This window comes from Triplophysa rosa, linkage group LG15 (assembly GCF_024868665.1).
Source record: "Triplophysa rosa linkage group LG15, Trosa_1v2, whole genome shotgun sequence".
NCBI classification, from domain to species: domain Eukaryota; kingdom Metazoa; phylum Chordata; class Actinopteri; order Cypriniformes; family Nemacheilidae; genus Triplophysa; species Triplophysa rosa.
The window spans coordinates 10,856,392-10,872,314 of NC_079904.1; the positions used below are offsets into that span (position 1 = coordinate 10,856,392).

At 38.3% G+C, this 15,923-nt stretch overlaps 1 protein-coding gene across 2 annotated transcripts in view; it reads left to right on the forward strand.

Moving 5' to 3' along the window:
• The window catches only part of btbd7 (BTB (POZ) domain containing 7), a 64,764-nt gene that overhangs the window by 31,395 nt on the left and 17,446 nt on the right, over positions 1-15,923 (forward strand). For both annotated transcript variants that reach the window (XM_057352387.1, XM_057352388.1), the window contains exons 2-3: positions 4,378-4,594; positions 5,941-7,065. In XM_057352387.1, the coding sequence (XP_057208370.1) occupies positions 4,513-4,594; positions 5,941-7,065 (1,207 nt within the window). In that variant the 5' untranslated portion in view covers positions 4,378-4,512. The remainder of the gene's footprint in view (positions 1-4,377; positions 4,595-5,940; positions 7,066-15,923) is intronic.

Sequence of the window (15,923 nt, forward strand, 5' to 3'; positions counted from 1 at the left end):
TGGTCAGTCCCCATGTGGGTCTGTTATTTTTACAAATTATTAACCAATCTAAAGTGTTGAAAATAGCTTGAGCAAATCTCTTAACTCCATTGGACACTTCAACTGTCTGAAAAGTCTCGTAACTCCACCTCTTCTTCACTCCGCGGGAGCCTCTCGGCATTACATCTCCTGATTGAAAGTTTTTTAGACAATAACGAGTGAAAATAGTTAGGTTAGATACATTTGGGTAGGCCTGTTTTGTTAAAAATCGATAGCTGTAATGCTTCGGTGCAGAAGGAAGCCCGTGAGCCACGAAGGTAAATTTGCGAGCAGATTCGGCTAATTTCCGCCTATTAGACAGCCTAGTCAGCTCATCGTTTTTGTATTACATCACTTATAGTTCTTAAACCTTTAAAATAGAGTTTAGGAAGATGTATGTAACCACAGTCGTTAGCTTTGGTTAACTATTGAAGCCTTTTCTCTTGTCAAGAGGCTCAAAGAGACCGCCAACTTTATTTGCGTACAGATTAATTTCCGCCTATATTAGACAGCCTGTTTAACATTTTATTTTGGTATTGCATCACTAATAGCTCTAACGTTTAAAATAAAGTTTAGGAAGATGTATATAACCACAATCATTAGCTTTCATTAGCTCTTAAAGCCTCGTCTCTTGTCAAAAGGCTCAACGCAACAGCAGACTTTGATGAACACTGCTGGCAGCAGCAACTTCTGTGTCCGTACCATTCTTATCAATGACAGCGTAATCTCGTATCTCCCTGCTCCCAAGTCATAAACCTTGTATCTCCGATTAAACATGGTTTTGGGGAAATGTTGTGTTAATGTTGGTACACAACAGTATATGATAGAAATATAAGGTATAATACCAACTTTAACGATACAATGTTTAATAAAACAAAAAATATGCAGTTTTTTTAATTTCCTGAAAAATAATGGTTTTGGAGATGCGAGGATTCCGCCCGACAGCGACGAAATGCTCATTTAATCATTAACAAAAGTGTGTCTACACTACAGAATACAGTAAATTTGCATTTTGTTTGTAATGGCAATAATAGGACTTTTTTTGCTTTGTTTATGAAGCTTCTTTTTCAGTGTCCTGTTTTTTTTTTTTCAAGCACTTGTTATCTTGGAAAACCACTAAGTGAAACTTCCACTAGCTGTTGGTGGATCTGCTTGCCCAATAGGACCTGCTTTCATAAAAAAATCACTGATTCATTGAGACGCCTCTGATTCACCACAGCATTTATGCAAACAACTGCTAAACATTGCAAAAAGATGTGGTAAATAGCAATTGGAGTAGACTTAAATGAAATCCTGCAGTGTCCACTTGATTTGTAAATGGTGGCAGCTGACATAATCTTATTTCATTGTGTAGCTCTTGACTAGATCAACGTTATCTCCCTGAAAAATGTTTTTTTCTGTAAGTTACCAGAAGTTGTTTCTCTCCTCAGCGTTTTTGCTGACTGCTCTGTTCGGCCTGAAAAAATACTTTCCTTTTCCCCGCTCTCAATGTCACAAGTGGGGGATGTTAGGCGTTTATGTCTCCCTAAACTGTTGCAGGCTCCCCCTACGAGGAGTTCCCAGCGGCGCAAGGTTGGAATGTAATGCGAAACATAAATAACCAGATAGAGCAATAGTTCTTCATCTGGATACAGCAAAACCCAGCCTTTTACCTCCCCAAGAAAATACATATTTGGCAATGAAATAGTAGCATTTCGATCGTTGCCAGTTCAAGTCAAAGGAAGATGTCTGGTATTCTTGAAACGATGTGCCGATGGTGTGAACACGTCGGCTTGAACATTCAAGGTAGGGTTGTTCCGATACCGATACTAGTATCGGAAATTCCGCCGATACCACATACAATTCTGGTATCGGAATCGGCGAGTACTTGAATCCATGTACCGATCCGATACCAATTTCTTAAACAGGACGTAGGTATGCCCGCTAGCTTTGCTTAATGCTGCAAATGGCAAGGCATCTTCACTGCTCATATTGCAAACACAGAAAGTTGTGCTATGAAGAAGAAATGAAAATGTGCTAGGGACATGCACGAATATTCGATCCGCAATAATTATTAGAAAATTAAAAATGCTATTTGAATATTTTTATTTTTCATTAAAAAAAACTGCATCATCACCACAGGTTTAGAATTGTCTTGTCTTATTTAACGCTTCTTCACTTCATCTATAATTACTTTATAATGTACAGAATTTTATAATGTATTTTTATAAAAAATAGTTTGCATGTGTCCAAATCTTTCTACAGTCAGATCGCAAGCTAGTTTAAATATTTTAAGTTCACACAGGGCGGCCTGACGGATCGCGTGTTATGCTCAGCTCACATCACCAAACATGTTTTAAAAACTGGTGAGCCACAGAATTCGTTAACATTACATTACTTATATATAAGTTGGTATAAAAATACCAACGTAATATTAAATGATTCGATGATTCATTTATTTATTACCATGACTTGTTCGGAGCGGTTGTTTGTTCGTTAGAAATATGTTGGGCTAACTAATGCTGATTTCAATAACTTTAAACATTAAAATGTACATTTCACTGCAACTAATGTTAATAAATTTGGCCTTAGCATAAGACTCTGGTACCTTTCTCCATACCTAAAACCTGCATTTTCCTCCAAAGAACTTCAGGGTCGTCGCCTTCAAGTTATAGCCTGTAAATAAATCCGCACGGGTGTTTGTTTTAAAACGCATTGAAATTCTTTAGGTAGGCTTAGTTGAATTTACTTGTTTAGCTTTGCATTGCATTTACATCAATAAGACAGACACTGACCATGAAACGACAAAGAAAACAATATTTGCGATGGTGATCAGCAGAATTATTCATTCTTCCTCAAATGCCGGTCACGTAATAAACAACAAGCAGTAAAATGGCTCCGTCTTTGTTTTTAGGATCAATTAACAGTCGGTATGGAGTTATCAAGAAGCCCGTTTACTTTATTTATTATCAACATTATAAACAATAAAGCCAGATATGTCAGATATAATTGTCAGATATGGGTTTTGTTACCGGGAGTTGGAGAAGAGCCACGCAACGCATTATTCACATTTTCCGCTGTCGGTTTGTAAACCGTCGGCTTGTTGAACAGACTTTCAACAGAGTAAAATAGACCTACTGTATTATGCTTGTTTTTTCTTATCAATAACATGTTAAACAAAATAAAGAAGATAACCATATATCACAGACTTTCAATATGTGTTTTGTTTTGTACGTTTGGTTTTTGTATGATTTCGCTTTGCGCAGGTTTAAATGCAGTTTTTATGTATTTTTTCCCAACGTTGCTAATCTTTTCAACATTAAAAACCCTATATACAGGATCTAATATTAGTTCATTATGAATATTTAATGATAGTTATAAGCTTGATGTGAAATTGTGACTAAATAAAAACGAAACAAATTACTGTATTTTTTCACTTAATTTAAATAAACGAATATTCATTTTTATGAGCTCAAATATTGTAATATGAAATTATTGAAAAATGCCCATCCCCAGTGCTAGCGCTGTTTGGCAGTATTTCAGAGTGGACCAACCAGCCAGTAAAACTGCGACTTAAGAAAAATAAATAATATTACTGTCAAATGTCTGTCAGATAATAAAAATACTCTCTAATTTACTGTATGTTTTTGTTCATGTTTTATTAAGGGATAAGTCTAAAGCACACCATAAAATAATTATATCAATTCACACAGGGCTAGTATATACAGCTGTATACAGATACACACCCTGGTATCGGATCAGTACTCGGTATCGGCTGATACCCTGAGCCCAGGTATCGGAATCAGTATTGGGAAGGAAAAAAGGGTATCGGAACATCCCTAATTCAAGGCCAAAGCGGGGTCGCAGGCCAAAGTTTGGAGATTAGAGGGAACTATAAAGAGAAGTAAAGCACTGTAGACATTGTTTAGCTAGAGAAAACAAGCCAGTTGTGCCTTTGTGTCAGATTGCATTAGCATGACATCAGTGGGAGGGTTTAAATAAGTCCAAATCCTCCAGCAGTATTCTAATGGCCTTCAAAAGCTGAAGTCAACATCAAAGCTCTACATATGCAGTCTGATTTGTGTGTTTGTATTGTTCTTTTCATTAGTCTCTCTTTTCAGGTTAGAACAAGAAGAGTTCACATTGTGTAGTAGATCATATAAAGAAACTAGAAAAGCATTCATTTTTGTAAATTAAATCGACATCAGATTAACACTTGATGAATCACTTGTCCTTAAAGAAATCAAAGCTCATTATCAATTCTTCAGCTTTGCCAAGGTTGTTTTATAGTGAAAAAACTTGATGTTTGTCCAAATTTGATGACTGTCTGCATCTTGTTGACTCCTCATGTTTCACTCTTTCCCTGCCTTTTTCTCTCAGGAATGACTGACATCGCTGCAGCATCGCCACATTCATATAGGACTGATTGAGTGGAGCTGTGAGCTAGTCAGTGCATTGACGCTCAGACGGAATGATCCAGCGGGGTAAATAAGTGGAGGAAGAAGGGGGGAGAGGATGGGTGTGAATGCCTCCAGCTACCCTCACTCGTGCTCACCTCGATTTGGGGGTAACTCACAGACCCAGCAGACCTTTATAGGTAAACTTCCTGAAAGGATGGCCTTTATTCTATTATGTAGTCATTTGTAATTACAGAGAGTTGTGTATAAGAATCTTAATACATTTTTGAGCTTATCAACACAGGATGATTATCTGAATATATACCAACAGCAAGGGTTTCATGCTTGACAGCCTTAAAAAAAAAAAGCTCTGTATATGCAGTCTTACATTTTTTTTCTTTTCGTTACGTTCATTAGCAGTATAGATTTTGCAGCTTCTGAATTCAGTGGCTGACATTACAATAAAATGATTGTGTTTTTTTGTTATGACACGAGGCAATGTATTTCAAAGAGTTCCTTTTTGACTAGCAAATAAAACAGTCCTACATTGTGTTTAAAAAAGGGAACAATATGCATGTTCTGATGCAGTTCAAGAGTACAGAGCAAAAAAATAATGTCTTTTAAATGATTTTTTAGCAGCTGGGACAGTTTTCACATTCTTTCACTGTAACATCTTGTCTATATTCGTTTATTTAAGGGTTGGAAATTGTATCACAACTGTCAGCAGTAGCTTCGGGGTTTTTTTGTCTCGTACCCCACAGAGTTCTGGATTTAACTGCATATTCTGATGTGCATATTTTTATATCTTTGCTGTCTGCGAGATCAGTAAAATAATGGTGCTTTCAAAATGCTAAACCATGCATGACAGTGGGCCTGTGATGAGAAATGGAACATTGGATAGAAACATGAAGTGTCGTCAGGGTGATGGATATGGGCTATGCTGGGGAGGACATTAGATGACTTCATAGTTTCCCTTTTTGGGCAGGTCAAAATTTTGAGATTTAAATGGAGGAGGTTTAAATTGGTAAAGTAGTTTGTGGATGCATTCTTTCCATTACAAATTGGAATTGTTTATATCCAGTGCAATGTCAAAAGCTGATCAGAATGTAAGTGTAGGGGGCACTTCTAAACTTCGAGATGAATCTTAGTTTTGTTTAATTTCCATAATTTGTAAAGTCAGTGAATAAATAATAAAAAAATATAAAAACAGCCGAAAAATCACTTGCATTTCACCAGTGGATAAATCTCTTAAGTGTTTCTCAGTTTCTTCCTGTTTTGTGCCTAATTCTTCTGTAGAGATGCAATTTAGTGAACTTTTAGTGAAGATTGCTTTTTTTGTATTTCAATTTAGGTGTAATTTTCAGAGCTGCATTGCATTTTCTCCATCTGTACAATGTCATTAAAAGTCAAGTATATAACACTTACAAAATATCTTGTTGTTGCACTTACTTGGTATAAACTTCAGTGATAAACTCAGCAAAAAGCTTTCCTGCTGACAACTTTTAAGGTCTCCAGTCTCAACACGCTGTGTTTCTTCTGTCACTAGGCTCCTCCTATGCACCACAGGGTTATGGCGGCGAGTCCAAGCTCTACAGCCTAGAACATGGCCCTGAAAAACCTCAGGACAAGAAGAAAAAGAGCTCTGGTTTGGCAACCCTCAAGAGGAGATTCATTAAGCGACGCAAGTCCAGTCGGTCGGCTGATCATGCACGGCAGATGCGCGAGCTCCTCTCGGGGTGGGACGTGCGTGACGTTAACGCCCTGGTGGAGGAGTACGAGGGCACGGCGGCACTCAAAGAGCTTAGTCTGCAGGCGGGCCTGGCTCGGCCCGAGGCTCGCACCCTGCAGCAGGATTTGGCCACCCTTTATCAGCACAAGTACTGCACTGACGTGGACCTAATCTTCCAGGATTCATGCTTCCCTGCTCATCGCGCCGTACTTGTAGCCCGTTGCCCATTTTTCAAGACTCTTCTTTCATCGTCACCAAGTTACGGGGCCGAGGTGTTGTTGGATGTTGGCACGGCCGGCATGGACACGGCCATGTTCTCCTCATTGTTGCATTACCTCTATACAGGCGAGCTGGGCTCAGAAGATGCAAGGCTGCAGAACGTGGACGTTCTGGTGAGGCTAAGCGAGGAGTTCGGTACGCCCAACTCCCTCGAAGCTGACATGCGATGCCTTTGCGAACACATGCCGTATTTTGACTCTTTGCTTAGTTTCTCCTCTGATTCAGAGCTGGTGGAAGCTTTCGGAGCTGGCGCACCTGCTCCGAGTGGTGGGGGAATTGGAAGTGCAGCAGTAAGCCACAGCACACCTGATGAGGAGCTGAGGGCCCACAAGGCTGTGCTTTCAGCCCGCTCGCCATTCTTCCGCAATCTTTTGCAACGGCGCATCCGCTCTGGGGAGGAGATCACAGAGCGAACTCTGCAGACCCCCACCCGGATTATCCTCGATGAATCCATAATACCTAAAAAATATGCCCGTGTAGTCCTGCACTGCATGTACACAGACGTGGTGGACCTTTCGCTGGTTCTGCGTGGGAGCCCATCCGAAGGCAGTCTAGGTGAAGTTCAGGCTCTGGTCGCTGGAAGAGGGTGCATGAGCCGAGCAGAAGAGGCCATGGAGCTTTACCACATCGCTCTCTTCCTCGAGTTCAGCATGCTGGCTCAGGGTGAGTCTTAGCCTCTTCTTATTCACATTTTTACATTTTCTGTATGCTTTTCAAGTCTTGTCCTCACACTCTCTCTCTCTTGCCATCATTTTATACTCCCTCTGCTTTGTTTACTGCCTGATTAAGTCTCAAGCTGTCAGGTCAAGACCGGAGGAACAGGGTGCGGTTGCTGTAGTTTATTCGCCTCATGTTGGGATGACTGTTTGTGAGTGATTCCCATATGTGCCCAACTACAAAGGGCTGCAACCCCTGCTCTCCTTTTAATTTCTTATCCATTGTAACTTGTATTAATGGTCCCATTTAAGTAGAAAGGCTTACTGTGCCCTTGTACATTCTTGTTATGTATATCACAATTTACTCTTTTCAGTGTATTTATTATTCACAGCAGCATGCATTTAGATCAGAGAGTTTGGCAAGTAAATCTAAAAACAATGCAATAAATGCACCAATTTGACAATATAACAATACATACTGATTAACAGAAATATGTTAATTTTAGTTGTTACGCCAGACAATTTGAACTGCATCACAGAAATGAATTGAACCTACAAACTCTCCTGGAGATATAAAACGAGCCCTACTCCTAAGAGAAGGAATTCATTGAATTTTGTGGTATCTAAATTACTTCTTGAATGAACTTAATTTACATCAAGTTCATTCAGCAGCTTTGCCAAACCTGGCAGTTTTTGTCAGCAGCCTAATTTTAGGTTTTAAATGTAAAGATATTCACTCATCAGAAGCAGCACTTTTTCAGGTAGACATTTACAGGCTTTTTGTATACTTTTGTTTCATCAGCCACTATTGTGTATGGGCAGTTCATCTGTTTTCATGAAATGATGGGCTGCAGCTGTGCTGTGCTAGTAGATGTTTTCAGAGAGGCGCCCATCCTTCTGATTACTTCATGTGAAGAGCAGTGTTTCAGACACTGCTCCCCTGCACAGGTCTGCAGCATCAGTGTCAGCTGATCCTTATGACCTGTTGGTCAGTGACGTTTTGTAACAGATAGCGATCAGATTCAGCCCTGTCAGCATAACTGAATGATGAGCTCAGTAGGGCTCGTTTTCTTCCAGAACATGCTGTGCTACTTGCTTTGTCGACAGCAGACTTTCTTTTTCATTTTTTTTCTAGTGACATGAGACATATGGCAATTAATTACAAATAGCTCATGATTTAATTTGATCAGATTTTTCTTCGAATACATGTCAGCTACCACTACCATCTGGTACTTATCAGCAGCTCTTTTGTGATTGGATATATGAAGAGTTTGGTTCCAAATTGAGATAACTGCGATTTTAAAAAATTTCAAGTTGGTTTGTTTTGATTTAAGCCATAATAACAAATAAATACAGCTAACTAACACAATAAAACACAGTAAAGACATGTTAACATAATAAAAAACATGATTTTGATTTTTTTTTAACTGTTATCTCATTCATATACTACTGTATATATATATATATATATAAGATAAGGTAATCAAAGCAATCAGATAAAGTAATCTGATCCAAATATAAAATATCCAATTATATATATATATAATTGGATATTTTATATTTGGATCTGATTACTTTATCTGATTGCTTTGATTACCTTATCTTCAGAACAGTGAACTTTCCCTTCAGTCAAATTACCACAGAGCATTCAGGTGATTAGTGTAATTTGATTCAGTTTTAAACTTGCAAATACTGATTGTCATCCTAGGGTTGCATGAGAGTTTACTTATTAGTGGATATTACTGACGTCATTGTATTTTATTGGTTTTGTAAGGGCTGGTCAGTTACCTGTCAGTCAAAAAAAGGCCCGAGATGGAGCAATCAGCGAGGTCATTTTAGAACATGTGTGTTGATAGCCTCCGGTGGGATATGAACGTGTCTGTGACCTCTAGGAAATGGAGGCGCAGCAGTCATTTAACACCCAGTCAGCTGCTGGTGGAGGGGGGGGTTGGTACACGGCAAAGATAATTAATGTGCTGACCGGGCAGACACGCGTTGATAAAAGCTGCCCCTTGGTCTGGAACAGTGAAAAATCACTAACCGCAGGAAATCAGCTCCTTCAGCTGTGGAGCTTGTTAACTTCATATGTTAAACTCTTAACTTGTGTGTATAAATATCATGGTAGGAATGGGACAGTAGTGCTATTGCAGTGTTTCCCCACAGGATTTTGTGGGACTGTGGTGCTGGAATACATCACATGCTAATGAACATATTTGTGATGTCATTGTTTACATGTTCATTGCCAGTGTTTACTTGCTGTTGAGCCAGCAGTTTATTAAGGTGTGTCTGGAACCAAAGAGGATGCTTACAGGGGGGAGAAATGTATTAATTGTATTGAGTTGGGAAATGAAGTTTATTTGCATGTTTTAATGAGGAAAGCCTGAAATGATCAACTTCCCAATGCTACTTCAAAGTGAGGACACATAGGAGAGACTTGACTGAATTGACTTTCAAATGAGGAAATGTGAAATGAAAAATTTAAAATCTAGAGATGCACCGATACTAAATTTCTCCACCAATACCGGATTATTCAGAATGATATCTGCCGACACTGATGCCGATACTGATAGTATGGTGGTTATATTAACTTACATTTTCTAAATTCTGAAGTTTAAATTAATATTTCTTAACGTTTTAAATGTGATTCATTCATGTAATATTTGTATTATATTTGTATCATATTAATATTGTATCATATTTATATTGAACATCAAACTGGTGATGTTTCTTAGTATTTTCTTAATACAGAGCACAAATTCATTGTATTTTCCTGTCCTCTTTTTATTGACAGGATATATCGGCCATGATCATCGGCTGTTTTTAAACTATCGGCCGATACTGATATACTGTATCGGTGCATCTCTAGTAAAATCATAACTGGGCCCAAATGGATGATACAATGACATTGTATAACCTTACAGTATAATCTTGTTCAAAATCATATTTGCATATAGAGGTCTTAAAGTGCATTAGCATACTAAACGGGGTCAAAGACAGAAATAATTGCTTTTATAAAACCAAATTGATATACAATATAAAAAATATAAGTCACAAAATGGTAGAATATGGACACTTAAATTTTAAAAGGTGTCACTAAGAATTTCTATCTTGGCTGACTGGGTGCAGCTCTCTTTTAATATGGGTGCAGTTTACCTTTGATATGAACCAGTGACAAAGGAGTGATATTTTTGAAGGATCAGGATCTAACAAGGTGGAAAAGGGCAAACAATATGACGATCCAGATATCTGGTAGAGTTCTGCTTTGGCACAAGAACATTTAAGTGTGATGAAAATAGGTCGACTTGGAGCTAAAGAATGTTTTTTTGGTAGGGGTTAGTGCGGTGACTGATTTAACTGACAGACAGTGACAGAGCGGAACGCGACAGTGCACCTATGATGATGACATTAACTGACAGCCTGGCGTGCCATAGGTCTGCTCTGTAGTGCAAATGTAATGCTGCATGGGAGTGCTTGGGGGGGTTGAGCTACAGAGAACCATGCACATTTCTTCTGCTTAGCAGCTTTAAAAATGCATTGCTTCTCATTTGAGATGGAGACATCTGGTGATAGTGAAATTATTCAAGAACTTAAAACCCATTTATATTTTGCGTTCTTTGTTCAGCTTGCAGTTTTGTGTCACTGTTCGTTATGTTGAATGGATGCTTTGATATTTTATTATTGGCTAACAATGGAATTTGGGCGGTAGGATCTTTTCAGATGTCCATAAAGCATGTCCCCGCTCTTTGTGACCTTGTTATTTCTTTCCATGCGGGCTTGGCTTTCGTGCTTAAATTGATTCTACGCTTAATAAATACTGTATATATATATACTTTTATTTTTGGCGTATGTTACTAGAGTGAAAGGAAATGGTGAAAACATATTAATAAATCTTAAGAATCCATTTAAACTCTAAAGTGAGTTGGTTTTCTCTTATAAATATACAAATGATAAAGCTGCTTTTTTTTGTCTTCAGCGTACAGACCTAAAGTTTTCTGGGTAACAAAACAATTGCCTCAGTAACGCTCCACTGTTCATAGGAAGGTTAAATCTATAATGTATGTCTTTGGATAGTTCTCTTTAAAATGACAACACTTCTATGGTGATGCTTGTTCAAGTAGCTCAGTCAGACGCCCTTTAGAGTGCCTTCCAAACTCAATAAAAAATATAAAAAAACTCCTGGCCTGAAGGCATCGTTCTGATTAGTATTAACACAGATTGCTGGTGGTGTTTCCATTAAGCCTATGAGAAAACTGTCTGCTCTGTAATGATTCTGTCTGTTACAGCTTGTCTGAAAGGTCATGCAGAATTTTAACCCACCACCTCACAAGGGCTCCTCCACTCAACACGTCTCATTTTCATCTCTGTATCTGTCCGTAAATTTCATCCTTCAAGTTCGGTCATATAGACTCGGCAAATTTTCTGCTATCTCTGTCCTTTTTGACATTACCCTCCTTATCTTGTCTCCTTTACCCATTTTTCTTCCTCTCAGCATTCTGCCAGTTCTCTCGTTCGCCCGCTCACCTTCTCTCTCTCCTCCTCCTTGCAACCTTTTACTCTGTCTTCCCCTTGTATCAAGCTTGGGGGCTCTGGCTGGTTAATTGGGGTACTGCACTTGTTCAAGGCTAATAGATGCCCTAATGATCAGTCCTTCACTGTCCCTGCAGCCCTCCTGCGTTTCTCTGCTCTCCTGCTTATATCAGGTGTACTAGACCGTAAAATGAGCCCAAGACTTCCATTAGGTAGTTCCCACCACATCGCCCTGTTGTTAGCTTCAGGTCTCTGATAAAATGCGCTTCCTGAGAGAAAATGTGATGTTTATGTTGAATGTGTTTATGTATAGAGTGCTGTATTGCTTGTGATTTTGAATTTGACACATTTATCATCAGCTTCACATGAAATCACTGTCAAAAAAAATTCTGCCATCAACTTGGATTTACAAGTCATTTTGACCTAAAATTTTACATTTTGGCAAGCGTGACATATAAAAAATAAGCTCAAATTGCTTAGTTGAAGTAAAGACAATGAAAAACTGAAGTAGTAGGTTGAAATGACTTAAAGCCAAGCCTCGTTGTTTGTAATTAAAAACTGATAGTGATAGTTCACCCAAAAGTAAACATTCGGTCAAATTCTTAAAAATATCTTCTTTCGTGTTGTGCAGAAGAAAGTCATACAGGTTTGAAATGACAAGAGGGTGAGTAACAGAATTTTCATTTTTGGGTGAACTATCACTTTAAGGCAGCACAAGTAGAAATCAGATGTCCTTTTCTCATCCTCTGTATTTTTACCATCCTTATTTCTCATCACACAAGCTGTTCCCCAGTATAACTCCCACATGCAGAGTTTCCGCTCCAGATCTCCAAGGTTTTTGTTTAGCATTGACTCTTGTACCTCATCACAAGGCCCAAGTGGACCTTGGGACAAAATTCCATGAAATATCTTTAAACATGGTAAGATGTGTTAAGCTTGCGCTGCAAGTTTTTCATTTTAATGAAAACTTAATTCAATTGGCCAAAGTATTTAATAAAGGACATGTGAATTAAATTTCACATTTAAATGAACACAGTTAAATAAAGCAATGTCAAATCTGCTGTCTTGGAAATTATACAAAGAAATGTTTTTGTTTTTTTATATAAATTTTATTCATGACTGGAAGAGTTCTCACACCCACCATCAAGTACTCCCCCTAAGTCCCTTCCAGAATCTTTTTCAACACTTTTTTTCATAATGTTAAAGATTTCAACACATCTTTCAGCTCTAAGGATGAACTCTTGTTGGTTACATTACTTTGAACAAACAAGACATGAATCGAGAGTACATGATGACCTATAGTGATAATAAGGAAGAAGCACACCTATCTGCTTTTGTATAATGTTGAGAATGCTTCAATGGCATCACCCTCAAGGTTAACACACACAATGTTAACCAACATCTGTAACGCTACATATTTTAATATCTAAAAGATTAATTTAAAGAATGCAATTTAATCCCAAGACATGAATCAAGTAGACATGTGCCCGGTTAACCGCGGTTACCACTAAATCCTGCTGAAACCGAGTTGGCTGCGATAATGCAAAATATCGATTATTTTATTGATGCGTAGCTTGTCCGTGAAGCACGGCTCTGGGATCAGTAGAAATGCTGCTCGATCTAAAAGCAGTGCGAGTTTGAGTCACTTATAACGTGCATTTTATAAAGCAACACCCGTCAAACATGATCATTATAAATATACTTTATTATCATGAAAATACCTGAGGAGGCTTGAGGATCAGTGATGAAAACATGTCCTTAGGCATTTCCTAGAACTACATGTGTTATGGTCTTCTTCTGCAGTGCATATTTGGAGTTTCTACACGAGAGCGCCCTCTGGCTTTCGGATGCAGCAGCATTTTACCGTACTGCACTCACAAATTGTGCATAAATCACGTGAGATATATATTTTCGGTTAACCGGGCATGTCTAGAATCAAGTAATATAAATTTACTAGGGGTGTGAAGAGATCCGATGTGTCTCGCGAGAACACAATTTCCTTACGCAATTGCCATGATGGAGTGCTGGGCTCAAAATTGCGACAATTTTAGTCACATATGATCCCTAAATTTAACCTGTGCGACCTCAAAATATATTTGGGAGCATTTGTGTGAGTGCACATTTTGTTGTGGTGCAACCTGTTTTCATTACTGTACAGAACACGCTTATAACTGCACAAAGTATGTGCGTGCTGCTGTGAGCTCCAGTGACCTGCCCGGCCATTCATAGACAACGTGATTTTCCATCCCGCGTTGCTACTTTCCCACCGGTGAAAGGTGGAGGAAGGAGGATTGACAGTGTGAAATGATCGCCACCTCTGCTAACACGAGCACTATGCAAAATCATATAGAGAAAACAAGCAGCTCTTTACTAAAAGCTACGCCTGTTAAGAAAACAAAGCATGCATTTGTGCAATTACTGCCTGTCATTTGAGTTTGTGACAAAACATTTTGCAGTGTTTACATATTATTACTGCATAATATAATTCATTAAAATAGAAGTTTAGTGTTTCATAAAGTACAAGTTGATTTTATGCCTACATTTTTTTGCATTTTGTGTTAAGGTGAATAAAAGACTTTTTCCCTATATATTTCATCATTGAGGATTTCTTTAAAAAAGTCTTGTCTCGTTCTCGTGAACCCAGTCTCGTGTCTCATCCCGTCTCATGGGATAAGTGTCTCGACACACCCCTAAAATGTACCCTTTCACTGTGGAGTTTAGCGGGCGTGCTCATCAGGGAACCCTCATTTAGAGGATCTTTGTGAGAGGGGAGTTTAAGTCTTTGGGTTACAAGATCAAACCACTAATAAGGTCAGTTTCACACTAACTCATGAGGAGTACATCTGTGTGGGAAGTATGTTTCATATATATTTTGATTTATTTTGAAAGGCTATATTATCATACACAAATACACAAATGAAATTTGTTCTTCTCTGTGAATGTGTTGAATGTAGATTTTCAGCTGTCGCATGTAAATGGTGTTTGAGCTGCAGAATTTGAATAAATAATATTGTTTCTGTTGTGTTTCCACACACAATTGTTTTAAAAGGCTGTTTTACAAAAAACATGTTTTAGGTTTATAGATCTAAGAATTAAGAATCAAATGCAACTTAACATATTGATGGAATCCACCAAATTCTTATTACTGTATCATCAAGTCTTGCAGTTGGCATCAAAGTACCTTTGCCCAAACAATATTTGTTGTTCCCCACCCAAAGTTTTACTGTCATGCAAGCGTTTTTGCATTGCGTGTCTAATGTTAGACTGTTCGTGTTCATCTCAGGTCTGAGTATTTATTAACTACTTTTATGTAAATTATACAGTCAGCCTGGTGGTGTAAATTCGACACGCTCCTAATCATTAACTTTCATTAACTCACATTGATCTGTAGCCCGATATTCATGCTCAACGCGAACAATGTACACATTGATTTCAAAGTCAATAATGAATGATGAGCATTCTGGATGCTAGGTGACATTCTCCAGAGGGGCTAATATGAGGCTCAGGGCATTGATTATCGGTGACGATCGGTGATTATAATTTACAGGGACGGGTTTATGAGTGAATGCTTTGACATTTCGTTGCTGTTTCTAGTCATGCAGGCTAACAGATGCACTGCTGCTCTTCTCAGGAGGTATATCTAAGGAATAATGTACAGGCAGTTGACGCGAAGCGGAGGGTCTTGTATCACACTGAAGGGGCTTATTTCGCGATAACAGCCGGCTGCTTGTACATTATCCCGCTTATTACACGGCTACTTGCCACATGAGAAAAAAACTGGACATAAAATGTGAATTTGAAATATTTTATTAGCTCATTTTTACCGAATGCAGTCCTTCCGCGAGGAAAACCCGTTTAGTTTCGGTTTTAAAGTAAGAAACGACGTTCAAACGTTACAAACAGGCAAATTGGTTTAATCATTTGTAAATATAATGTCATGTTATTAAAACACATATTTATAATTGTGTAATATCAAACTGCCCCTCTCAAAATGATTTGGAGCATCCGGGTTACAGGGTGTTATTAGTTTTGAGCAGTTGTTATTTGAAAATAACAACCCTTGGAATGTCGCGACTGGCCAATCAGAATCAAGCATTCATATGAGCCGTGTAATAAAGAGACATAAGAGGAAGAGAAGACAATATGATTAGATCTCAAACTTCAACAATACACCTTTACATTTCACTGGCAATACGCAGATATGAAAAATAAAGATATAGCTTTACTGGATTGTATAGATATTGTTTTTTTTGTTCACACACTTGTGCTCTGATATGTCATTCAATTAAATATTTAATTGTACAGCTCAGTATGTACGCGTAACCTAATGTAAATTTG